At 35.3% G+C, this 27573-nt stretch overlaps 1 protein-coding gene across 8 annotated transcripts in view; it reads left to right on the top strand.

The window, feature by feature from the left end:
* CEP128 (centrosomal protein 128) overlaps positions 1-27573 on the top strand; it is a 133214-nt gene that overhangs the window by 12508 nt on the left and 93133 nt on the right. For all 8 annotated transcript variants that reach the window (XM_055716223.1, XM_055716227.1, XM_055716226.1 and 5 more), the window contains 7 exons: positions 857-948; positions 1682-1754; positions 9211-9327; positions 18645-18731; positions 20201-20275; positions 21487-21619; positions 23366-23526. In XM_055716223.1, the coding sequence (XP_055572198.1) occupies positions 857-948; positions 1682-1754; positions 9211-9327; positions 18645-18731; positions 20201-20275; positions 21487-21619; positions 23366-23526 (738 nt within the window). The remainder of the gene's footprint in view (positions 1-856; positions 949-1681; positions 1755-9210; positions 9328-18644; positions 18732-20200; positions 20276-21486; positions 21620-23365; positions 23527-27573) is intronic.

Genomic DNA, 27573 nt, shown 5'->3' with positions numbered 1-27573 from the left:
CAAGATCCAGGTTTTAGTCTTGGACATAGAAGAAGGGGATATTATAAACCAGTTTTTTTTTTTCATAATGATGGTCCTGGCCACTGAGCTGTTGACAGCTGTAGGTTTGATTAAGATGGATTAACTGTTGCTTTTTATCCACCTGAAGGATGGATGACCTATTAATATTTTTATTTTTTTCTCTTAAAAACTTTGACTATAAAGTGGGGGCCTGCTGAATGGGGGAAAATGGGAGGTTTTACAGAGGAAAATAATGTGCAGGGTTTTTTGTCCTTTGGTGTTTTTTTCTTTTGATCTCTGAAAAAAGCATTCTAGTAGAGTATGTAGAGTCTTGGGCAACATAAAATACCTTTGCTTAGTGCTTTGGTAGTGCCTGAGTACATTAGTGTTCTGCTTGGTCACTTCCAATTTCATATGTCATCTTTTTATAGTAATATATATAGTTGGGCAGAACATAATTTTTTTTACTTATACTAGCCTTTATTAGCAGGAAATGTTTTACCTGATCAGATCTTTCAACTTGTTTTGCATTAGTTAAGAAGATGGTGCTGTGTCAGGTAACCACAATGACCAAGCTCTGAAACACACTAAAAAAAAATCATAGCTGGGAAACTTGGTTTAGCAAATAATGTACTGATAATTAAACTTCAATGAGCAAGTGCTGTGAAGTGGTGGTTGAAATTGAAGCCTGCAAGCCTCATCTACTTATCCGGGCTCATCTGCAGTTCATGGAATTTTGATATTTTGTAGGTTATTTTTTATTTATTTTAAAATGTGTTTATATGTATGTACTTATTTTTTGAATATCATAAAGGGTTTGTAATTCTTGGCTTAATTTGTGTACTTTAATTTACAGCTGCATTCTTTCCACCAGTCTCTTCGAGATCTCAGTAGTGAACAGGTTCGCCTAGGAGATGACATCAGTCGGGAGCTTTCAAGAAGAAATCGGTATAAACAGAATATAACTCCACCTGAAGAATAGTGTGGAAAATAATTGTTATACTTCTAAATAATTCTTAAGCCCCTTTGTTCTTTGGTATTTAAAAGAAATATTTTAGGGGGAGTGGGGGATTACACAAGTAGATGAAAGCAGTATTACAATCTGCTTGTTCCATGCCATCTTGTGCAGTAGTTAAAATATAAATAACACTCATAAGTTCTGATTTGTATGGTGTATGTGTCTGTCCCCCTTTTTTATGTATGGACAAAGGCTTGGGAATTTCTTTTATTACAACTTTGCTCCTTACTTGTTCTTGGTGCTGGAGTCTCTTGAGGGCAAGCTCTCATGCAGGTCATAATGTTTTTTTTTTTTAAGTATGTACTGTCTCAACATATGGTTCTTTGTCTAACAACAATAACGGGAATTAGTCTGCTAATTCCTAGTAGGAACTGGTACTGTGTAGAAAGACTGTGTGGATGTGTTTGCAATTTGAACTTGTTGACCTGATACCTAGTTTTTCAAACTAGATACTCTGTTATTTTCTCTTGAGGAATGGAAATGCTTTTTATCATTAATTTTCCACTTGAGGCCTGTCTCTAATTATACTAGGAATTTAAGGTTGTAGAACAGACTGAAGGAGCATTAAAAATCCAGCAGATTGTTACTGCTTATAATTATCACAATTGATACTTTTTTTTTTGCATTGTAGAATGTTGTCTTACCTATATGTTTTCTATGAAGGACTGATGCTGAATTAAGAAAAACTCTAGAAGAGTTGTCTGAAAAGCTCACAGAGTCCCAAAGACAAGAAACGGTGAGTATGACTAACATGAAAGGATGATTTATATTTAGCATTCTAAGCAGGATGTGGGCTTCTAATTTAATGTGTGTTGGTAGTCAGTACCACATAAGATCATGTTCAGATACGCATACTAATATCTAGGCTGCTGTAGGTTGTTATAATGTTACCCTTCCATAATGAAATCAGCAAAATGAGTTTTTATATTTCAGGGACTTGTTTAAGGTAAGAGTGTGTTACAAGTATGTAGTGAATTTTTCTTTTTCAAAATTCAGTCTTGGACAAAGCTGCTTTTTAACTTTGAACATTGATTTGAATGCTGTTGAAGATACCTTTTGAAAGATACAAGATTTCCCACGTTGTGATGATCAATAATACTGTTTCCTCTTCCTTCCTCTCTGTCTTTTTCAATCCTTATCGTCTGTGCAGCATAAGGAGAAGAGTCTCTTTGGGCTGCACTCTTCTCTGAAGGCTTTGTGACAAATGTAACGAGGGAGGCAGGTCAGCCATGATAGTCTCTTCTTTTTTGCTTCTTGTGTCTGCTGGAAACAGACTAACTGCAGTCTATATCACTTACATACGAAAGAGATGTGTTGATGGAAGGCAAACAGTGTATTGCTGCAGGAACAAGAAAAGGAGAATTGTGTAGGTAGTTCTTGATGCATAAGACTAAGAGTATGCTTTATGTAACTATTAATGTGGTATCAGGAGCAGTACTGACTTCTCAGAGCAAATGTTGTGCATCCTTATTTTCCCGTACATGATTCATGTTGCCCTAGAATTGCATGAATTGGTACTAAGTGCTCTGTCAAGAGCTTTAGTGATGTGTTTGTCACTAGTAACAATATTGTGGGCACAGACCACTTGTTGGCAGCAGCAGATTTAATAAATGTACTTGTGTGAGTTCCTGACTTTAGATGAAGTCAGGCAGGGATTCAAGAGGCTATAATCTATCAGTATCAGTTATACATTTGATATAATAGAATCTGTCAGTGGAGAAAGACTTGCCTTGTCAGCCTTCAAAGAAAAATATGACAGACTTCCTTTGTTAGAATGTTAGCTCTGCTTTCTCCTAATAGCCTGGTAGGATGAAATAAATTTATCTAATAAATAATTCTTGATACCTGCAAAACTCTGGGTTTTTCTTGTTGTGGCCTACTTGTCAGTATATTTATTCTTTTTCTCTTTCATGTACCAGGAAATTAGCAAATTCACTAAGTTTTAAACAAGATGTTTCTTATGAAAATAACTGCTACTACTGGCTGCGCTATAACTGTTCAGTGCCTATGAATGAGAGAAACAAACCTTCCTCTTTAACAAATGGGAAGGCTGGCAGCCACTGTCTTTTCATTAGTGAAAGAACAAACTAGCTCTTGTGACCTCCTATATAGCAGAATTTCAAGATTTGAAATTGAATGATACAACTTTTGACCTGAGAGAAGCAAAAAATGAGAGATGCAAGGTGTAAAAAGGAAGCCTTCTATGCTTTGTTAATGCTAAGTGGAATACCAGAAGAATAATTCTCTTAGTTGGGATAGAACATTACCATCCAATAAAATTATGAAAGATGAAGTGTTTAATGGCATTCTTTTAATGAAGACACAAATGCTGTAGTGAGATGGTTTTCATGTGCAGGACTAGTAAAGACTTCATCTGGAATATTCTGCTCACTGCTGAATTTATCTTTAGGAAGAACATAGGCCAAACAGAGAAGACTGGAGAAAGGAGGGGAAAAAAACAGAAAAGGGGAAAAATAAAGAAGGCCACTTACTGCTGGGGCTCAATTTACAGAAGAATTATATAGTTAGGGAAGATCTAGGCATGGATGAGGAATGGTCAAAAAGTGGTGGTTTAGCGAACGATTCTGGAATAGGAAGGCATCTATCAATAATTCTGCACAATACTAGTCTAATTACTTCTGGTTTGGCAGCTTCTTGGGTCTGGAGTTGATTTCTGTACTTGATAATCTCTCTGTAGGTTTCTTTTCTGGAACTTGTGTGGTCTGTTACAAATTTCAGATCTCTATCATCTTACTTGTCCTACAGCAAGGGGTTCTCTGGATAGATTACATATGGTGAGAGGAGCTGCCATTTCTGTGGCAGTTCGGGTTTTTTTTTTGGTTGTTTTGTGTGTGTTTTTAATATGTTTTTGTTGGTGTGTTTGGATTGGGTTGTTGTTGTTGTAGGGTTTGTTTGGTGTTTTTTCTAACTTAACTGCTTTTTCATCCCTAATTTTCATTGGAGGAGGTTGTTCAGTTTCTTCAGAGGCTTTTCAAGAGGATTCCCTTTCTTTCCAGGCTTAATCACTCATCATATCCAGGCAATTCCACACCACTGAAAAAACATAGTGGTAGCTACGTTCTGCTCTGCTTCTTTACCTGTGCTTTCTGATACTAAGTGTGGATCTTTTGCCCTTTTTCAAAGCCTAATGATCTACTGTTACACTGATGAGGCTGGCAGAATGGGTGAGGTGAGGTAAATGCAGAAGAGGGGATGTTTAGTATGGATGTTGATTAAAAAAAAGAGCTCTAATGGTGAGCATAGCAAAGCATGAGATTAGAGTGCATGTAGAAGCTGTGGTCTGTAACTGTAGATTTCTGAGATCCTTTAGTACCTGTCTGTTTTGGAATTCTTCTAATGAGATTGAATTCAGAATTCATTTCTAATTGGTTTAAGTGAGTTGGGTAGGTGGGAATACTTTATTCCTCACAACTGCCTTATGCACAGTTGTGTTGGGAACTTCTGTTCTTAGTGCCTTTTTGCTTTGGAGCGTGTGTTTATCACTTCCAATGTTGCCATCCTTGTATTTATATTCTACTGTATGATTCTTGGTGACAAACTGACAACTTGAAGTCTTGATAATTTGACAGGATGAGTTCATGATAGAAACATTCTTTTTAGCTCAGTATCCTTAAGCCTTCTTTTATGTAAGGACATATATCTAAATTCTTACGTCTGTACTGTTCAGTATGTTCAGTGCTGTTTGAAAATTGCCTGTATATAGATGTGTGGTGATAAAGGCCTAGCCATTACAGTTCTGAGTCAGTAGTTCAGAATTAATTTTTATTAGAGATTCTGGTTCTTAGAGCCTTTTTGATGCTGAATCTGAATACATTTCTAAAAGCCACACAATACGATCAATGCATGTTAAGTTTACCTTTAAAGTGAACCTTTCCCACCCTAGTATAAAAAACAGAGGACATCTGAGGTGGTGACACAGGCATAGTTGGATGCCTTTTTCAAATCAATCACTCTCTGTGGCCTTGTACTTGAGACTCGTGCAGTTTTGGTATAAAGACCACAGTTCTACAACTATTTCTATATCAAAACCTCTTAGCTAGACATATTGTGAAATTCCTTTTTTCTTGAAAAGAGTTGGGATGGTTGCTAAAGGAATGTTCAAACAGGCCTATAAACAACTGAAAGAATGTTTACTTACTTCATGGTTATATAAGATAACCCTCTTGGATATTCTTTTGCAGTCTCCTGGTATAGAAGTGCATCCCAAATAGCACAAGAATCTTAATATCTTAATGCATAAAAAGCTACTGTACTAAAGCACAGATTTGTTCAAATTATGTAGATGCTTAATTGAGATTGTGCCATTAGAAGGTTAGTGTAGGCTATGTCTGTGGAAAAAGACAGCAGTGTCAAGTGAAAACTCTTATGTGGCGTTAATGTGGTTACGATATCTCAGACAGCCAGTATTACTCCCAGATAGGGATTTATGGTACTGCACAGGTGACTTATAAAGTGTATATCACACCTATCATTTGCTGTGAGGGAAAAGTTTAACAATATTTAAAGTGACATCGGTGGAAAGTTTGCTATTTTTGTGGTTTCAATACTTCTATTTCAAGTCCACATCGATGATAAAACAGGTCATAACCAGGAAGGCAACAAAAATCTGTGGAAATAGATTTCAGTCAACCGGACTTGTGCACTAGAAATAACAGTGGAAAGATGAAAAACAGGAGGGAAATTAAAGAAGTAGGATGCTGGTTTTTACAGTTTAAGCATCCAGCATCTTCAGCAAGATTATATTTAGCTGTGTGATTTAAACACCACCCTGGTTTCAAACAGGACATTCTATTCTTTGTGTTTAATTGGTGGTGAGGGAACTTCCTGATAGCCTAATCCATTTGCATACATTTTGCTGCTACCTGAAAGCCTTACGCAGAGACACAGCTCTTAAGTGTCATAAGTATCATTCAGGTAGTCTGTGTTGCTAAAAATGCATCCTTGAAATCACATTCCAATATGTTGTGAATGCAATAATTTAGTGTTAGCATTTCATGTCATTATGTAGACCATCTGTATTCTTTATATTGGTCTTCAGTGAATCACTTGTCTCCACAAAGGCTTCTGGTAAGATCTGGAGGACAAGATACGTATTCTTATGGTAGAAATGTTGTCCTGAGTCAGAGTCATTTGGAATGAAGGAAGAGAAGTGAGTTTTAGAGTTTCTTCTACATGCACGGATTAATGAGTTAACACTTAACTGCGTCTAATTTTTCTTAATCCCCATTGTGTGTCACAGCCTCTGTGACAAACTGGGGAAGGTCAGAGAGGCTACAAAACAGGGAACACAATTCTTGTGGGAGATAATGTCTACACCAGTATAGACTGGGTAAATGTTATGTTGGGGGGAACGTTTTTAGGTGGTGCATTAACTGTCTTGTGGAGCAAATAAGCAGAAACATTCCAGAAGAAGAAAACCCAGTTATTTGTTGCAAACAAGAATGAAGCCATAGTTATCTGTATCTTGGTGCAATTTTTTTGAGTTTTTTTAACAGAATTTCATATACTGTTCTAATAAGCTTTTCAGTAAAATATGGTAATCTGAATATAGTCTAGAATACACGCACAACTGTCCAGATAGCTGTTTAGCTAATAAACTGTTCACTGTTAAAATTAGTTAATGAAGTGAATTTTACATGTTGATATTCTTGATCTGATTTTCTTTGAAGGTTTCATTAATTGTCTAGATGATGCAATATAGAGACGCTTGCTATGCTTGCAGATGGACTTCAGGTATGTTGGAAAACAGACCTGAAATCCAGTATCCAGTCTTGAATATGGCTTAGAGGATAGAACAGGGTTAACAATTGTAAAATTCAGCAAGGAGGACTAAAATTGTACTTCAGGAAAAAAAGTAATTTTAGAGGTAATGGAATCAATTGTCTAGGGAGTCTGTAAGTTTTCTGGGAATGCTTTTGAGCAGGCTGGATAAACTTGTAGAACGATATAGATATAAAAGGTCATGTGTTTAGCCAGGCAGTAAGTTTGTTACCCTTTGAAGCCCATTCCAGCCTTTTCTCTCTCTGCTCTGTGGACCGAGAATATGAGCTAATGATTTGCTATATATGCTAACTATAGCTTTTTTGATAGAAGTTTTTTTTTTTTTTTTTCCCAGTGAGTTATAAGTGGCATTAAAATCTTTGGTGGCTTGTGTTGGTTGGTTGGTTTATTTTGAAGAGGGTTGCATCAGTAACTCTGAAATTTTTGTGCACCTGACAAGTATGATGATGAACGTGTCTTTTTCAGTACCTTGTTAGAAATCAGGTAACAGTTGTATTCTGGAGGGAGCTGAAAGAAGATGCTCAGCAAATCACTTGTTATCTTGTAGTTAGTAAAAAGTTACTTTGTTACTCTTTCTGCATTAGTGATAATACGCAGTGAAATCTGAAGCAGGGATCTGAAGCTTGCCTAGTGCTGCCTTGTCACGTCATCTGCAGTACATGCGGTGAACTAGACCCGTGTCAGTGAGGAAGTCACTGACCTTTTGAATGTCTGCTTTGGGGGTGATGTTACTTTGGGATCTTTCATCAAGTCTGTTACACAATTATTTTTTTTTTCTCTGGTTACACATTTTTTTTTCTGGATAGTTGTAATGCTCTCTTGCATAAGTCTGCTTGAAAAAGATGTGTGAGAGCACTGAGAAAGCTTCTGCCTTCAAAAACATGTAGCCGAGATTATTTTTTTTAAAATGTAAAAACATGATTTTGTATCATTTGTGTACTTCAGATATATCTGGAGAAAAGGATGACAGCTGTTTTGCAGTTTTCAGCAAAGATATAACAAGTTTAATGACAAACTGTTATTTTCTGTTCCTGCTACATAGTATCGTTGTTTCTGTTAGCCAGAGTATTTTGTGAATTAGTAGTCAAAACAAATACAAACCTGATGTGGTGGGTTTTGTTGTTTTATATGTTAGTTTTTAGGAAGTAATTATTCTGGATTGTGACTGCAGAGATTTCATAGCTTACATGAAAGAGCATGCTTTGGCAGTACTTTTTGAGCATCCTCCTGATGGTTTTAAGAGAAAATCCAGAATTACAAATTGTGAGCTGACTTCATCTGGCTGTGCAAGCAAGGAATGTTTTCAAACTGATGTATTCTGTTTTAAAGAAAGACTCTTTCATTCTTTAAACCTGATATATATACTTGTGAAACTCAGAATATAAGTTTAACTTCAATTATGTTTCTGTTGCTACACAACTGTGGTGTTAATGTTCAAATTTTCTATCCAGACATATGCCTAGTGCTAGCAGAGTGCTTAATGGTGAAAGTACAGATGAAAACTTGTTCCTCTTCACATAAAACACCATTCAACTACTAGTTCCTGATATGTTTTTTTCTTTCTATCTAAATACCATTTGGTAATAGATATATTGCTTTCTAGTGATTGTTTAAAATAGTTTTAGGGTAGTGAGGAAATGATACATAAATATTTTCCTTGCTAATCTTCAACTTTAGTTTTATAAATTTAATTTGCTGCCCACGAGAGGGTGCTGTCTGCTAGCATCTTAAAACGCAAAAATGAAGTAGTGCTGGTATTGTAGTTTAAGACTGAATTGCTGTGTCTATAATCCAAACTGCTTTAATAAATAACGGGTGTTACTGTATTGGTTTTTACATGGATTCACAAAATATTAGGAAATAGTCTTAAAGGGATGTAATTTTGTGCTACTATAGTCATTCTTATGTATGTAGCTCTTGTTTACTGCTTTTCACTTGCAGATTTCATAGTGTGAGTCAAGCATTGGTCTGTTTCACTGGAATGAAAGATTCACTGGCTGGAGATGTGAGAGAAATGACTCTCCAGAGGTTAATCAGGCCTGTGGCAGAGAAGCTAACAGATTTTTGTATTGCAGCTTCCAGTCAGCACCAAACTTGACACTGAGGTATTTAGCACTTGAGTAGGACAACTACTGTAGAGAAAAATAGGCATAAACCTCAAGGAGGATATTGCTAGCTGGGTAGCAGTTCAGTTCCCTGCTTCAGTACTTCTCAGGTACTTGCTACTATAACGAGTTATTTTTTTGTGCCATTCTAAATCTTATTAAGTAGAAGTTGTGTTCTCTTTTCTTTCTACCCCATACTCTGTTTATGTCTTTTGCCATTGTTTTCTTAATATGTGTTAAAAGACATGCTAATTTCCCGCAGGGTGGTTTTTTTTCCTTTTGAAGGTATCGGATCGAGTGGAGAGAAGACTTCAGGAGCTAGAACAAGAAATGCGTGCTGAAAGACAACTTGTAGAAAGGCGCCAGGACCAACTGGGACGTATGTCCCTTCAATTACAAGAGGTATGCAAATGAAAACTTCCCGTGTATTGAGTAAGGAACCTGTGCTGCTGCGTTTGTGAGCCTGTACCTGTCAAATTGGCAAAAGTGCTGATACCTTTAGCACAGTCTTTTAACTCTTACCAGTCCAGGTCTGCTTGTTTTGGTGACTAGGTGATAACAAGTACAATCTCTGTTCTTCATGATACTGTCTTGTCTATGTTTAGGCCTCTTTGGTAAACGGCACAAACATTCTTTAAAAGAACCCACCCCCTATGCCCTTCCTCAAACCCAAAACAAATGAAAGAAAGCTGTTAGCCGGGTTGTCTCAATTAAAACATTTTGTTTTCTAAAATGTAAACTTCTTGCTTCCAGTGAGCAGTTTATTTTTAATTTATTTCAAGAAGCAGTCAAATGCACCGTAGTGGCCAGACAGCTTTTCATTGCTTTTTAAGCAGTTTCATTCGACAGCAGCTGATGAAGTATAAAATTTGTTTAGGAGACAAATACACATGTTTATATTATGAATTAAAATTGGAGGCAGCTAGTAGCTTTGTTTTGCTTATGTTTTAGGAAATGTATGAAAAACACATCTCTCTTTTTTGAATTTAACATAAGTGACCATATACCTGCTTTTTTGGAAGGCAGTTTTTTTATACTGTGCACTGATGTTGAGGAACCTTAGTTTAGAGGGACACTTTGTATTTGATGTAAGGCTAGAGACTTTTTCAAAGAGGTCATATTTAAGAAGATGCTTTTCTGATACAGGTCAGGTTTAGTAAAATGCTTGTAGTGCTTCTGCTGGTCTTGCAGAAAGAGTTACTGTCTCATTTGTCCCCCTATTGATGTCCTAATGGGTGAAAAGAACTAGAGTGCTTTATTACAGCTTTCATTGCTCTTTAATATATTTGCGTGAATTTCTAGATTCTTTGGTTGTGCCATCAGTCTGGTAGAGGGATGCTTAGTGAAATGAGTTGGTGTTATCTGATAGTGTTATCTGCAGATTGGAACAATTTTTTTTTTTTTTTTTCATAATGTTACCTACCCCTGCTCTACCTTTAATACTGACCCATAAGCTCTCGGTTGGCTCCTCATGCATCCCCAGGTGGGGCTCCATGCATTCCAGCTTGTCGTTGACACAAAGGGCGGCACACCTTCCTCATCTCTCCAGCCTATCCTTCCTAAAGAGCCTGTATCCTTCTATCCCAACACTCCCATTGTATGAGCCATCCCACTGCATCTCCTTTATGCCAATTCAAGTGAACGAATTAAAATGTTTTTCAAAGAGTTTTGTATGATTGGTTATGTGATCGTGAGCCCTCAAGCTGGATACCTTTTTGCCTAGTAGCTCATCTTTTGAAGTTCATACGAAATGAGTATGAAATACTAAGCACATCCCCAACCTCCCATTCCCCATAGCTTTCCAGCTGTAGATGAAGGTGTTTTAATTCTTTCTCCAGAAAATTCTATTTTGTTCTGTGCACGTTTTTGGAAATTATTTTTCCTGATGAGCCCTTTTCTATTTACAAGGTTTTTTTGACACCACTGTTCCAAACTTCAATATATAGTCCTCATTCTCAGTTTGCTGGAAAGCTTAACACCTATTAGTCTGCTTGGTAAACTTTTACTATTGGGAATTTTGCCAAGTCAAGATTCAGAGCCAATCCTGACTGGAACAGGCTTATTCCACACGGCATACATTCATAGCTTTTGCTACTTGGAGGAGAATCACATTCCTGGTGATTATCTTCACTTTTTAAAGCAGGGGGTCATATTTTCAAATTGTCCTTCTGGGTGTCTGATACCAGTTATGACTGGATTGTTTGGACTGGGCTCTTGTCACTGTGTTTGGAAATCCTAATAAAACATAATTACCCCTGTTGCAATGAATTATGGATTTTTCAGAAACTTCTAATGTCTAGCATGCATAATAGAACCTGGTGGTGTCAGATGACAAGTATAGAAAGGAGCTTCTTTCAATAGGTATTAGGCAATCTTTCTTTGACAGATTGCACAGGAATATGGAAACAGTATTGCCCTTGAAACAGATCTTGATTACATTCCCAGCAGCAACAAACAGTGTGTCCTTTTCTGGCTGTATCTTCTCTCATAGATGTCTTAACGGCTTGGAGAACATCTTTGTGACAGAGTTGCAACTTCCTGCGTGCCAGATGTCTTTAGACTCCAATGTTGCTAAGGTCCTTGGATCTCAGACCCTTATTTACAAGCTTCCATCCAGCTGTCCCATCTTCTTTCCCCATTGAATGTTCATATTAATTTGTCCTTTTCGAGGTGGAAAATGGTCTCACTTCTGGATAGTGTTTTTATTATCAGGAATGGTTCAATGTCTCTTGAACAGTTTGCTAAGCTCTTTAGCTCTCACGTTGGCAAACTGGACCACCTTGTGCCTTTTGAAAAACACTTTTGAGAGCAAAATAGTCTGGATCCTGTACACGCTGCCTTTCAGTGTACTATTGTCCTGAGAGGTGTGGAAAAGCTTTTTGAAGAAAATTATTTTGTTATGGAATACAGGATATAAAAGAAATAGGAATATGAAAATATCTAAGGAGGCAAAAAGTTTAGAACTGACCTAATCTTAAATTTAAAACCAGGAAAAAATGCCAATGCCAAAACAGTATGAGATTTGGGTGTACGAGATTTGAGTTTGAGCTGCTTTCAATTCTTTTTTTCTTGTATGTGGTGTTGCAGATGAATAGATTCAGTATGGCAAACCAAGTTGAATGTATAGTGTAATTTATGACTATGAAGTCTTTAAAATTTCTGAATATGAACAGTTTAAAAAGGTTCTTATTTCGACAATGTATTTTCAAGCTGAGTAGTAGGTGGCTTCTTGTTAATTTCTTCATTACTTGTGTCGATGTAATTGATGTATTTTTCATTTTCCTGTGTGATAGACAATTAAATTTGGCTTTAAAGATCTGTAAGCAAAGTTGTAAGAAAACCTCAATAGTTTGCACAACTTTTAATGTGTGTTTTTATCTCCTATATTTTGAGTAGGCCATTTCAGCAAAGCATACAAGGTGATTATATTAAAAAAAACCAACAAACCCTGATAAGAATAATTAGATTTTGTGTAAAATATCTGATGTAATTTTACTTTTTTCTTACTGATCACCCATCACTTGGTGGCATTTGCCACAGATTGCTTGATAGGTGAGAGAATTTTTAAGAATGGAGATTCTCAGACAGTCCTGTGTGAAAGCTTACTTATTACTTGACTGCCTTACAGTTAAGTATGACTACCGTGTGCATTAAGAACAGCAACTTCTTAACACAATATAAGACACTGCTGGTTTTCTTTCTTATTGTGAATACGTTCTTTCATGCTGCTTTGATACTCGGCTATTGCAGATACTATTCTCAAGTCTGCAAGAGTCTCGTCAGTGCACTCCTTTGATCTCTCATGGGATATACAGAATGATGCTGAAAAAGGTGGATCTCTTCATTCAGTACATCCATACAAGTGTGCACTCATGGAGATTCTTAGGGGACGTTGTAGATGAAAGTACTCTTGATTGAACACAATCAATATAAGGGAGAGGCTTGTTGCCTTTTTCTATAGCTTGTCTTTTTAATCAGCTGTTCCTCTTGTGGTGGCTTATATTTGGCCTGAAGTATCAGAAGAAGCAGCCAAGCTGCTTTCCAATAAATGACGTGTAGCTTAAGCTGCTGTATGCTAGAAAGAATGTACTTGAATGACTTTGTGTACTTTTGCATTGCCTGGTGAGATCCAAATAACAATTGCACCAAAATATTTAGTTATTTTAATGAAGAATGTTTCTGTGTAATTTCTAAGACGGGTTTTTTACTTTGCCGTTCTGTTTCTTATCCTTTGTAACTTGAATTGTGAGTTAGATTGACTGTTAGCTCTGTCAGTGGCCTTGGGTTTTGTGGTGATCATTGCGTGGTTGTAATGTTCTATTAAAGCCTTTTTATGTCCTCTTTTATGTCTCCAAGATACTTCCTAAGTAACATTACTGGAAGGGAGGGGAAGGTTTTGACAGCATTCTGAAATACCATTATTTAGTACAGCCTGAATGATTTACGAAGAAATGCTATTTAAAGCATTTGTGGCTATTTAATGAGACAATTTCTTCATTAGTTTGCCTGGTATACGTTTCACACCAAGAAAAATCAAATTTGACTTTTGGATTTTATCAGTACTTGCTGTATTGAGGAAATCTTGTGAGGTTTTAATGTTAATAGTTACAATTTTTAAAGGAAGGTGCAGTGCCCATAACTGACCGCTAATCGTCAGTATTTTACCACCTTGAGAATCATCTTCCTAAATCTCAGCTTTTAAATTTTATGTTTTCAGGGTCTAACTGAACATAATACATTTGCTTCAGTCTTTCTCTTGTCTGTCTTATCTTTCTTTTGTATGATGTGCAGACTTTCTATTTGTATTGCGCTATTAGTATGGTCATAGACTGATTATTAAACAAGATGATACCTAGTTGTATACTGACCATAAAGAAAGCTTGACATATAAAATTTTGCACCTTTAACATCTAAATTTGCATTATTTTTTTGAATCTTTAGTGTGTATGTGCTGCATGTAGGTGGATAAAAATTATTTTCTCTACATTTTTATGTATCTTCTGACTTAGTATGTATTGGTGTGTTTAAACTCTGTTTAGAAAATTGCAATTAACTGCTGTTTAATTTGCAGTAGCAAAAAAATTCATTCATATCATACATCTTCACTTTTTTCTGTATTCCTGATACAAATGCATTTCTGATTAGAAAGGAGAGTAAATATGCTCATCTGGCCAGTGCAACTGACATGTATACATGGGTTCCTTTAACAAACTGAATTTGTTGTGTCAACTAAAACCATGTTGAGATTCTTCAATACTTTATTTTGAACATGAAGACACCATCACATTATACTGTTTGTTTTCATTTATGCATCCATTTCCTAAGACAAGATCAAGTGTCATTCTTAAAAGATGGGCTTTAAACAGCGTTTGAATGCATTGGATCTCCTGGATGGCTTTACTAATTCCTGTGCTTGGCTTCCTGGATTTCGGTGAAATGAGTCTGTGTGTTCATGCTTTGCACACTTTAGGTGAACAGAATCATCTTTGTAGAATATTTTGAACCCACTGACTGTGGTAAGGTAATGACTATAATTATGTCTTAAGTTGATAACTTAAATAGGCCAGGAAGCTTTTTTTTTATATATACATGCAACTGGATATTTGGATTCCATTTGCCTCCCACTGCACATACTGTGAAGTGCAAGAGGCTGGTGGACATTCAAGAGAGAGTGGGGTAGATTGACAGGCAAAAGCATTATTGAAAATTCTCTTTTTGCATGTCTTTATCTCTGATCCTTTTAGACAAACTTAAACCTGATCTATGTTTTGAGCCATCTGGATGTTTTAATGCATGCTTGATACTTGCTCCTTGGCTCTGTGCTGTGCCACCTGTGGCTAATGGTTTCTGTTTAGATTCTAGTTTGAATGAGCAAGTCTCAAACCTATCACTGTAATATCTAGGTAGTCTGTCTATAAACACCTGATGGATATGTCTAGGTAACATGCTCAGACCCATGCTAGCTGCTAATGTAGCAAGTTAGGGAAAGAATTTTCACTCCGATTAGGATGTAGTACATTTTTGCCTTATTTTAAAATACAGTATGTGACTGGTCTGCTTTTGTGTATTTGTGCTAGTATGGATAAATCACTGATCAGTCTCACTTTGAAACAGCAAATTTCAGATTGTTGTCTGTGCGCTGCTTTCAAATAACTTGGTTTTACTTAAAAAAACAAAACCAAACAAAAGTCAATACCTAAACCCTAAGAAGAGTTAGTAGGCTTAAATTACAGTGGGAGTTATGATTTGATACTGGAAGTTTTTCAGAAGTTGGAAGGATTGAGACCTATTGTTAGAGGCCTCCACATAGTTTTCCCTCTATATATAAGGAAAAAAATACCTGGCTAGCAGGGAGTAAATTAGTTTGTTTGAAGTTTTGGGGTTTGATATACTATGGATGGATGAGATATGTTGGGCTGAGATATACCAGGTATGTTAGTATTCTAATACCGTCTTATGGTAGTGAACTCTTTAAAAACACCTGTAAGAACTGCTCTGCTGAGTCAAATCAAAAGTTAATCTAGGCTGTCAGGAGCAAGGGCCTGTTTCTGCCCGCGTAGGCAGGCAGCGTAACATCCAGCTGGTCCATCTCGAAGCCACGATGTGAAGACCTCTTTACATGGAAGTTACATGTTTTCTTGTGGCCTCCTCCGTGCCTGCCTCCTCCAAGGAGTCACCAGCCTCCTCCTGGCCAACCTGGACATTAATGCTTTCAAAAGGAGGATCCTGGTGTGGGAATCCTGTTGACTGTAGGGCTGTTCCTGGTCCTTGATCCTTCAGCATTGCCAGGCAGAGCACTCCTGGGCAGGATCTGCCCACTGCTTGGTAGCCAGCAGGGAGGAGTGTGTGTTGGAACCCTTGTCCTTGGCATCCCCTTCCTAATTCCCATTTTTGATATTTGACTCCCCCAACCCCTTCTTCGGAGATACATGAAATCAAAGAATTAATTGAATCTTTACATGGTTTTTCAATTTTTTTTTCTTTAATCCTCCCTTTTGTTAGAGAAATCTTACATAGAGAAACCCTTAGTGGAGGAAGAAACAAGTGGTATAAACCATATAAACCAGTGAGAGAAAGGTATTAAAAAAGGAGTACAAAAAGGAGGGGAAGCCTAGAATTAGCTTTTACCTATGCAGTTTCTGAACGGTCACTAACAGCTGATGTTTGGCTGTGGGTGACCAGATGCTTCCATTTCTTAATGATGTCTTGGCTGGTTAACTGATTGCCTGCCTAGCACCTGGAAAAATGTATGTTCCACATTTGAAGCAGTGTGCACGTGGTATGTTTAATTTGTTGTAACATCATATTCTTTTTGTAGTAATTTAACTCTGAGATATATATATGAACTGTTTTCATTCTTAAAAATGAAACAGAGGCTATTTTTATAATATACAGAAAATAAACCTGACCATAGTTGTAGTATCAGTGATAGGAAATACTGCATTTTTATTTGAAATTATTGCTGTTTAATAGCCTAAATATTATTCGGTAATCCTGATAAGTTGAAATGGCATATTAATTTCTGTGGTTTCTTCTAGGGACTAGGAAGCACTACTGATGCAGAGACGTACTGTATGCCTTCAATAAGGAAAACCTTTGAAAATTTTCTTAGTTTGTTTAATTCCAACCTAGCTTTAATATTTTCCTTATGATGCTGATACCTCTAACAAAATCTGCACATTAAAACATGCATTTTTGGTCCTATATTAATTATTAATTAATTATTAATTAATTCAAAAAATAAGGTTCACATACAGTTGACTGCATATAACAGAGCTTCTAATTTTGCTGGCAAAAATGAAGCTCTGTTGCAGTTAGTACACATCATGTATACCTAGTAGACTGTTCTGAACTGGTACTCCTAGTCATTCCCCCCCACCCCCAACAACAACAACAAAACTTATGCAATAATGGCATTAGTGGAAGTGATGATCTTTGATTTTTTGTTTATGTTGCTTTTTGGGAGCTCTCTACAGTCTTTTTGAGTAAAATGGGAGTGTCAGGTCTGTGTGTGGTGTTGAGTTTTACAGTTGGCTGGAATGATAGCTTTGAAACTGTACTGAATACTTAAAGAAATATCTTAAATATATTACAGTCTTACAGTATCTGATTATGAATCAGTAAGATTAAAAGCTTAATTCTTTATGTAACATAATATTTTCAGTGGCATAGTTATGATAAATGTCTTCCACAATCTCAGTTTTTAGTGTAAACTGTTTAAGCTGGAGAGTAGTCCAAACTATACTGAAACCCTTATGTTTCCTGTTGCGAGGGTGTAAGACTGAGATAAGTATATAAATCCATTTATTTTCTCCGCAAAACTACTTTTAAAAGCAAAACTTCTAAAGCTGAATGCCTGGCTTTGCTGAGCTTGATTAATATCTTGCCTTTTGTTTTCATACAGTGAAATTATTTCCCAATATACAGTGAAAAGAAAATGTTCCAAACCTGAATGAAATTCACTAATTATAGGGGCAAAATTCAGGGATACTTGTCTAAGGAGATATTCTTTTAAATGTAAAATAAAAATACCGCTCAAGAAGAACAGATTGGGGAAAAAGACATTTTTTTTCTGGACCGGCTATGTGTTAATTGTTCTGTGGTAGTTTTAGCAGGTAATGGAAGGAATAGATGTGCTTATGCTTCATTATATTGGATGAAAGTAAAAGGTGTATGCTAAGGTCTCTCATTGATTTGTGGCTGGTATGAGAACTGCTGGGTCATGTGGCACAGCAAAGAAACAAGATTTGTTAACAGTTGCTCAGATTCATGGCAAATTCTGTCAGTATGGCTAGTGAGCGCTCTCAGCTGGTGTTTCTAAGTGATATTTAAGATGAGCCAATGACACTGTTATGGCTTGAGATATCCAAATTTGTGTTATGTATGTTGCAAATTGTACGCTATTAATGACTGCCGTGTCTAATGCATTCCTTTGCTAGTGGTTGGCTGTGTTCCCCAAATAGTGTCGGTTTGAAGAGGGAAAAGATTTTTGGAATTGATAGTCAAAGCAATTGCATTTTTGTAAGATGCTTTAGAAAATGTATGTAAGTGTTTTTGGATACTTCAGTTTGGGGGTTGGGTGGGGAGTTGTCACAGGAGAAGTCCACATGGATTTATTTAAAAATATATATATATTTTTTTTCAAAGTAGAGCACATGCATGTTGTAACTTTTGATCAGGAATTTTTGAGCTGATTCTATCTTAATACTGTTATTCTAAGCATTTGTACAGATTCAGATAAAAATACCTTTCTCACTCTTTTGCCTTCCAGCACCACCTTATGGTAGTGTGTTCCTTAATACAGTGCATTGTATTTCATATCATGCATATTTTATATTAGAGAGTATATTCTTTTCACCTGATGCTTTCACAGCTTATCTGTAGGGGATCTCTTGAGCCTCTTAGACCATCATCTCAAAGTGCTTGGGGTCAGCCTTGGGCGGCTGGAGCTCTATACATCGGAAGGATGTTAGTGCTAGCTTTGACTTTGTATTTGGCCCTGTTCTGTGCATGGGTGTGTTTACATATGCATGGACTTATATTTATTTTTTCATAACAATATACATTGGCTCCACATGGAAATACTAGACAGACAGAAAGCATTTGTCTAGATCTTCTTTCTTAAATATTTCAGCAGATTCTTTCATTTTAACAGACTTACGAAGAAGACCTCTGTAACTTTTATAATGAAGTTCACAATGTATTTTTCCCCTCTAAAGGCTTTAAGGAAGCAAGATGCTAAAGCAGATGAAACAGAAGAACTCATGAAAAATAAACTTGTGAAATATGAAAGTGAAAAGATTCAAGTAAGACTTAATTTTATCCTTTCTTGTTTGGTTTTAAATAAGTGTGTAGTGTCATGTTACAGTATATGCTTCCTTTTTCAAGAAACCAGCAGGATAATATTTTCTTTACTCTTCAAGGTAACAAGGGGGTTTATTGCATCAGAGGCACTGTAAATATAGCTATGCTGAACTTCTGTCTTTCCTTCAAATTCTTTAGTTATAGTGTTACTTCTAACAACTCTTACATCCTGCCAGGCAGACCAGTTTATAACTTGGGGATTATCCTTGATTTCTTTCTCTGATTTGTCTCTGAATTTATAAATAGTCTGCTGTTGCTTATTTGCAGCAGCTCAAAAATGCAGCTTTTCTCCATCCCTGCAACTAACGCAGGCTAGTTATGTTGCACAATGGTTACTATTAATTATTCTTATTGAGTTATCTGTTTCCATATTGCTCTTTTCCTGTTCATAGAAAACCAGATTTCTTTTATTTCTGTTCTGGCACATACTTTTTCTAGCTTTTTTCCTCTTACATCAAGTTTAGCCTTTTTGTCAATACTTTCCAAGTCATACTCCTTTATGCTAAACCATCTATGTAATGTGTTATGTTACTTTCTCCATTCCATTAATGCTGGTCCTGTTTACTTTGCCCATTTGCCAGCCTCTCAACATCCTCTTTGAGATTGCTATCTTTGCAATAACAGTTTCCACTGTCAAAAATGATATTTATTTTAATGTAGATCTTTGTGATTTTTGAACTATTTATGGTAGAGCTCTGAAAATATTTTGTAGCTTTTATTTTCTGTGTTTTTTTTTTTTTAAATGTTCATCAGTTTGCTGGCTATTTCTGATTAAATATTTTAAAATTCACTTAATATTATTTTTTTAAGGAAAAATTCTAACTGTAGGAAATCATGGGCACATCAGTTTTTCAGTCATCTTGTTTCCAGAAAAATTCAAATATATCTTCTTGCACAACACAGCAAAACCACAGAATTTAGCAATTGCCAGTTGTACCAATGCATGTAATCTTTAACACTTTTATGAATGAACTGTGTAATAAAGGTGACTTCAAATGTTAAATCATTGTTAATTTTAATTTGAGTTTGAAGATATGTTTCAAATCCAGGGACAATGTTTTTGAATATTTTTTTCTTCCTTTCTTTTATTTTTAATCCAGTTAAAATTTGCTTTTGTACTTTTTTTTTGGTTTATACACACCACTTTGTATATAGAACATCTGTGATATAGAACATTGTACAAAATTTGCAGACTGTAAGTTAAATTCTTTTTCTGTAACTTAAATACATCAGGGATTTAATATAAATGAAAGTTTGCTTTAAAATTTTGGACAAATAAGAATATTCTGTATATTGTACTTCGTCTTAAATAGATGTTCATATCTATTAGTTTGTGCTAGAATTAAAGAGATAAAAACCACTTTTGTAATATGTTGTGTACTTTGCTTTTCATCATTTTCTGTAATGAAAGCTTGAGCAAGAATTGGAGCAGTCCCGGAAAAAGCTGAATCAATCAGAAGGCAGTAGAGAAGTTCTTTTGCGTCAGGTAACTGCTTTGACGTGGTGAAAATCCTAAAATTTTCATATTAGGCTGTGTCTGAGTCTTTTTTGCTTAATCTTCTTATCTTTAAGAGTCTAAAATTTGTGGATGGAGCTGTCATCTTACTTTTTCTGTTTTCCAAGCTTTTATATATATATATGTGTTCATGTACAATAATTATAGTAGTGGTATTAGTTATGGTACTTTTTATGTACATAAACACGTTATTGTAACTGCTTTTCATAGTATGCATTAGAACAATGGCTATCTTAGCAATTATTGTTATGCAAAGCACATGCTATAATCGGTGAATTCAGATACCTAGAAGTATTTGCTGTATTGGTTACTAACATGTTATAAAAACATGTGAAAAACCAACACCTGAAAAACTATTTAAAGTGTGCTCTAAACAATACCGGTTGATGCACATTGATTAAATCTAGAAGTTGCAGGAACCTGAACCATAGCTTTAGAAAAGTGTTGTTTCTCCTAAACATTTCTAATCCTTCCTCCTTTCAGAGGAGCTGGAGAAAAAGGTTTAAATAAATAGGGAGGGGGCAATTGGCATATTAATGTTAGCATTAGTTGTTTGACTTCTGTATCTAGTGGAAGTCTGAGTTGCTGTATTACTTAGCATTATATTCCATATACAGCAAGTTAAATTGAATTTAACTTTTGAATTTTTTTTAATGTCACATACCGATAATATGAGTTAGAGCAACATTCCTTCAATTCAGTTTTAGCGTGTCATATTTTATTTTCCTGTATGCAATATCATCTCTAAATGCTAGACTGTACATGGTAGAAAGGAAAAATGTAAAAGCTGTATGTTTCTTAAGAACAAGTACATTGTATTTTTATTTAGTATAATTTAAATATACAAATAAGCAATATATTTTATATTTTTTCACTAGCAATGTAAAAAGACAATTGCAATATATAAAATGGTAACATTTCGTTTGATCCAGAGAAATTTATGCTCATCTGTGGTCAACATAACAAATGAAAATGTTTTCTTTAATTTTGAATAATCACTTTGTGGTCTGCAATTAGGGAGTAATTTGTCTTTTTGTTTAACATCTGCAGTACTCTAGAGATTGATTTATAAATATACTTGTCTATAGTCTTTCTTGTTTTATGTAATGTTAAATAAGTATCCTATTTACTCTTTCGTTCTGTTTTTCATTAATCATTTGATACTTATACATGTGTTTTAGGTTGAGGATCTTCGTTCCCAACTTCTGAGAGCAGAAGAAGACCGTGTAGAGTTGCAACATCAAATTTCTCAGGTTGCTGTGCACCGCCAGAGCTACCAGGATGTACAAGGCGATGACAGGAGTATTAGAACAGGTACAACTCTCATATTTTGCACTAGAGGCCTGCAAATTAGTTAGCCTGGACACTAATTCTGTCTTTGAGTTTCAGTCTAATCCTTCTATTTTTTCAAAAAAACCAGCCATTTAACTGCTCAGCTGTAAGTTAATAAGTACTGGTACCTGAATTTTAAATAATAAGTAGCAATGAGAGTTAAAATTTAGGATAAAATACCATGATTTGCATGAGTTAAAAAAAAAAAAGAAGATTATTAGACACTATTTCAGCAAAGTGGATAGTGTTTTTACAGAAGAAAAACATTTGAAATGTTTCAGAAAAATTATTTTAAAACCTCACATTTCAGTCCATGTGCAGTTTAAATTCTGCCATCTTGAAAATCATATCAAAAGTCATTTATACAGCTGTTTAATAGACTGATGAATCTCTGGTAGTATTTCTATGGGGTAACAACACGTTCCAGAGAGGTTAAGAAAATTTTCCAGTATGATGCAGGCAGGGCTTCTGGTTGCAGTGTGTTAGAATTTCAGAGATGGAATAATGATATTTAGAAGGAAAATACTTTAAACAATTTCAAGATGTAATTGCATATTAAGTTACCACTTTAGCAAGGTCTTCACTGCATTGTTAGTTATCCATCTGTATTTAAACTTTTCAGACTTAATCAAAAAGGCATTAAAGAAAGTCTTTATCTTTCTCCTTATTAACATGGAAATGTATTAGTCAAGATAATAGAGGAACAGTGACTCCAAGTCCAGTGTGTCTGTGAATGTTTAATTGGTTTGGTAAATGACTTATTTTTAGATTTTCATACTTCACCTACTGAATTATCTTGCTTATTAAAATAGGACTCTGACTCTGTTTTACAAAACTCAGAGAGGACACTGGAAAATGGCTGGGTTTTGTACGTGGCTTAGCTTCAGAAATGTAACTCAAAAGAATAATTTTAATAGTTTTTCTCTAGTCATGTTAATGTATCTGCTTAAAGATGAGTTTATTTGCAACAATATGCTTTTCATGTTAATGAAAGCATATTTTAATTTTTTCATTTGTTATACAATTATGAATCAAAACTGTTGTAAAATTATGAAGAAAATAAAAAAAATGTACTGGAGCTGTTAAGATATATACACATATCATTATATCACTTATGCAGTTGTGTTTCTCCTTACTGTGTTATTTCTGTTTCTTCAAAGATGCGCGGGAAGAATGCAAATGGAAATTTTCTTTGCCTCTAGTAGTTGTTTATGACTAAAGGCCTTTGAATTTCTGGTTGAGGAAATTTAGGCTTACTCTCATCCAGAACTGCTGTAGTGGCAGGATTCAGACATAAAAGTCACACAGTGTGTAACTTCCAAATCAGGAGGTATTACTCTGGTGGGATAAAATCCTGTTGGCTTTAAAGTTTGTGGCCAAGTTTTATTTACACCAGTCTTTCCCCATTGTTTCTTCCATCCTATTTTATTTTATTGGGTTTTGTTGGTGGAATTTGGCTTGTTTTGGGGTGGTGTTGTCGGTTTTTTTTGGAGGGGGAAGAGAGGAAAACCCTTATAAAATGATCGAATAAACAGAAATACTGTCTCAATCAGTAAAAGGTTATGATATAGGTATAGCCATTTTTCACAGATAATTAAATCAAAATCAATAGTTACAGAATATTTTCAAGTAGAGAAGAAAATTGCTGAAAGAAAAATGAGAAAAAAATAATTCATCACAAGTTGGTGCTTCTACTGGGCTTATTGTTCTGTTCTCACTATCTTATAGTAGCTGAAAGATATGAGAGAGAGAAGCAAGAATTGGAGAAACATATTTTGGAGCTTAAAGCAAAGCTGAGTCATGATGCTGTAATGTCAGAAGTAGAAGAACTAAAGAGATGCGTAGAGCGTAAGGACAAGGAGAAAGCACAGCTTGTAATGCACATACAGGTAACTTGGTTTTTTGTTTTTCTTTTGTTTGTTTGGGTTTTAATTTCCCATATGTTTAAGGTAGGTGACATGCTGGATTAAGGAGTAACCTTTAACACTAAGAGTAACTATCATAGTCTTATTGGTTTATTCTGTAAATAACTTTGAAAGGTGATCCAAGTTTGCAGAGGTTTTCCTCCCCCATCTTGTTAATAAACCAAAAAAGGTAATTGCTATTGCCCATGAATTCGTGGTTTAGATTACTCCTTTTTCACATGTGCAATGAAAAGGTGATCTGATTTTTATCAGCATTTAGCATTAATAGTTGTTTCTGGAACTACTTTTATAAGTTAGTATTTACTTCCTTATTCCCCCTTATATCATACCTCAGAACTAAAGTTTAACTTCAAACAAACTGGGATACCTTGTTCTATGAGAAAGTGCAGAAGAGTAACAAAAATAGATCATAACTACTCTTTTTTTTTTTAACAATTAGATGCAATATAATAATAAGTATTAGTATTCTTATTTATGGTAAACTATTTAAAGGGATTCTCTGTGAAAAGAATAGCAGCAGTCTTTGACACTGGAATTTTAATTAAAAGACTTGAAGATGAAATAAGATATAAGGAGGCAGTAACCTTTTTATTTAAGACAGGAGACTTCTGTATTTTTGGATCTTGTTTAGATTTGTCATTGGTAGAATGATTCCTGAACAGTAGCTGTTTTCTTCTGTCTTTCATGACTGTCAGAAGAAAAGGGGATATTTTCAAAACCCTATGTGGGATTTCAGTAGTCAAGTACTTAACATTTGTTGTACATTTATTAAAGCATTCGGTAAGTCTGGTTTTGTATGTTGTGTTTAGTTTTTCTAATGAAGGTACTTTTCATTAAAATGGTGTTGCATCACTTTTGAAACTCAAAAGTAGGAATTACTTTTTTTGTCTTTTCATAGATTTACAGGACTATGCTGTTCAGTTTACTTCTGCTACTCTTTTCCCTTGTCAGCTTCAGTGCCTATTTAAATCAAACTAATATATCAAATTACATTTGGAAAAAATTGAGTCTCAAAAAAGTTCTTACATGCTTTATAAAAACTGATTATTGAAGAGGTTTAAAAAGACCTAGAGTGCTTCTATAGAGGGTAAGGCAAGCAGAACTCATTTCCTGATGCCCATCAGCATTTGTGTTCTAGCTGGCCAATACAACTCCAGAAAAACCTGTTCTTTTGTTCTGTGGGGCCTGAGAAATGGAATTACTTTGACAGGAGTTAATGGGATACAACCCCATAGAAAACAAAATATTTTTGAACTTCTGCTTGTAGAACATGCTTTCTTGAGGGTCAGAATGATGTTAAAATACTGATTTCCTGCTCTATGAAAATACTGATGGAAGAGTGCTCAGCTGGCGTCATTGCATTGCTCTGAGTTAGAAATCTTTGACTTCCCTGATTATCTCAACAAAAAATACTTTGTACTTCTTATCTGCTTCCCACTGCCATTCTCCTACAGAGGCAGTAACAGGAAAATAGCTTGTGTGTTTTTCCTTTAATGAGACATCAAGGAATGTAAGGATGTGAATTTCTAAACTTATGTACTAACAAAGCATTTTGTGAAGCCTGTTCTAACAGCTGCTCCTATCAGATAGTCTGATTCTCAGTTGGAAGTGACGAGTCATGTTTGGCTTGAGTGTAATTTATCTTTGGTTAGTTGGGAGGATGTAATTGCACTTGCTTCTGGTGTACATGTGATATTAGAAATTTCTTTTGAATTATTTTAATGTCATTGTTTTCCACAATTTGAGTTGTGTTTTACATTTAGTCCCTGACAGCTGCCATAAGATCACAGTATGATGTAAAACTGAGAGGATGAAAAAGATTATAATCACATTCTTAAACTAATGTTTAGAAGTGAGTTCAATCTTAAATTTTTTTCTATTAAATTTAGAAATTAATTTATTTTGGTTGCTATATTTTACCTGAGGATGCTTCTATAAAATCTTGCAAATGTATACAACTATTTAAAAAATATTTTTCTGCATGGAACTATATAGATATGGGGCTATAATAGCTGACTATGATGGCTAAGAAATAAACAAAGTATGGAAATTATAAAGATGCAGTACCCTGGTTTCTCTGTAAGGATGTTTAGACTCTTGTGAAATTGTTTGATTTACTAATGACTTCTCATACTAATTAGGTCAAAGTAGTCTTATAGTATTGTACAGTAGAGTGTAACAGTGGTCTGTTTGTTAAAATATTTCAAATTTTCTGAAGGAAAGTTATTGATTTGTTTATTTAAGATCAGAATTCATCACTAATGTAGGTCTTTCAGTCTTATGAAGATTGATGAAGATCTTATTCTCATTAAAATTTATTTTATGGCTTTTTCATCCTCTAAAGATGAAACTCGTATCCAATTATTTTCAATATATGAGCCAATTAAGATATCTGAAAATCAATAGGTAACACATTTCTAAATTTAAAGAGAGACTCTTACAAAATAGGAGGAATCAATACCTCTGCAGACCAGCCTCTGTGGAGTTCAAATGCCAAAATAGTGCTACAGATAGATTTAAAATGTACGGATGCTATTCACTTTGATAAAGTTTGTATTTAAAATCACATATCAGCTTTGGGGTGCGGGGAAGGTGTTCTACCTCTGTCTTTATTTGCGTAAAGAATTACCTGTTAGAACGAGTAATGGTTCAAGCTTTGGAAAAATATGGAGAAAGCATCACTTTAATAAATTTATTTTTTTTGCAATGTACCTTTTACTGAATGAATACACTTCCTGACTGATTGAATGTATGCATCTTTGATTATTCAGTTCACAGAATTTATGCTTGCGTGAAAAATCTAAACCTTCTGGATTAATGGTTCTTGATAGTTAGGTACAATATGATTGGCAAGAGATGCAGATCAGATTGTAATAAATAAATATTTGAGGTCTACATTCAGGAAAAATGAGTAAGAAATAATTGGGTACATGGTTTGGATGGCATTGTTGAAAACTCAGTGACAAGGACTATGATGACGTAGCATTAGAATCTGGTGACTGCGTTGCTGAGACGTAGGGCAGAAGAAAAAAGGATGGAGAAAAGTACGTATAGATCCACTTCAGTTGACCCCTAATTTTGGTGACAGTTAGTGTGGTGGGGTAAAATGTGGCTTTCTGTATTCTTATCAGTATAGACTGTTTGCACATAACTGATATAAGGCATGAGTTCTGTAAATTGTAGCAAATGAGAGATCCTCACTTGCCTTTTAATGTTCATATAAGTTTTAAGGAAAGTTGCACTGAATACACTGTGTTATGTTTTCTATACCTAGAAAGAATTTTGTTTTGCGCTTTGTGGTGATTTACTTTAAGTTAGGTGTTGAAAATGCAGGTCACAACTCTGATATGTAGTCAAGCTAGGGACTTTTGAAGTCCGAGCTACATGAGTTGCTTGAATGGTGGCAGAGGTGCATGTGGTGATTAATTTACACTTCAGATAAGTAACCGGGCTCTAACTGGAGAATGTTGTCCTCTTTCTCTGCCTCCAGTTTATAATAAAAGTTGAAAACTAGATTACGTGTTGGGATGTTGGATATGTAAAACACTAGATGCACAACTGTTTTACTTGGGGCAAATGCTGCATCTGGTTTTGAGTTTGTTAAACCCCTCTGTTCTGTGTCATCTCTCACCAGAGCCTGTCAATTGAAATGTCTGCAGTGCTGTTGCAGTCTGAGGGCTGATACAAACTAATCGGTTCTGAAAATATTTGCATTCATATCTCTGGAACATTAGTATGCTGTAACCCAGGATTTAGTAACTAATCTTAATGATGTTTTTTAAGTGTTCCACAAACGTAATTCTCTTTTATAAAAGTCTTCAGTTATTAAGGCCAGGAGGTGTTTGATGTTTTGTTGGTGGTGAATAGTTGGCACAAGTATTCTAATAACTTGCCCTTGGTTTTGTTAGCAGTGGAACTATGAAAATGCAGCAATAAAATTAATCAGGTTAGAAAAATTGAGACCCAGACTTGTCTTCTGTGAAGACGAAGAGAAAATGTGCCACAATCAGG

This window comes from Falco cherrug, chromosome 7 (genome assembly GCF_023634085.1).
Source record: "Falco cherrug isolate bFalChe1 chromosome 7, bFalChe1.pri, whole genome shotgun sequence".
Lineage (NCBI taxonomy): Eukaryota > Metazoa > Chordata > Aves > Falconiformes > Falconidae > Falco > Falco cherrug.
The sequence above is the reverse complement of the archived record's forward strand: the minus strand, read 5'-3'. Positions and strand labels throughout refer to the sequence as shown.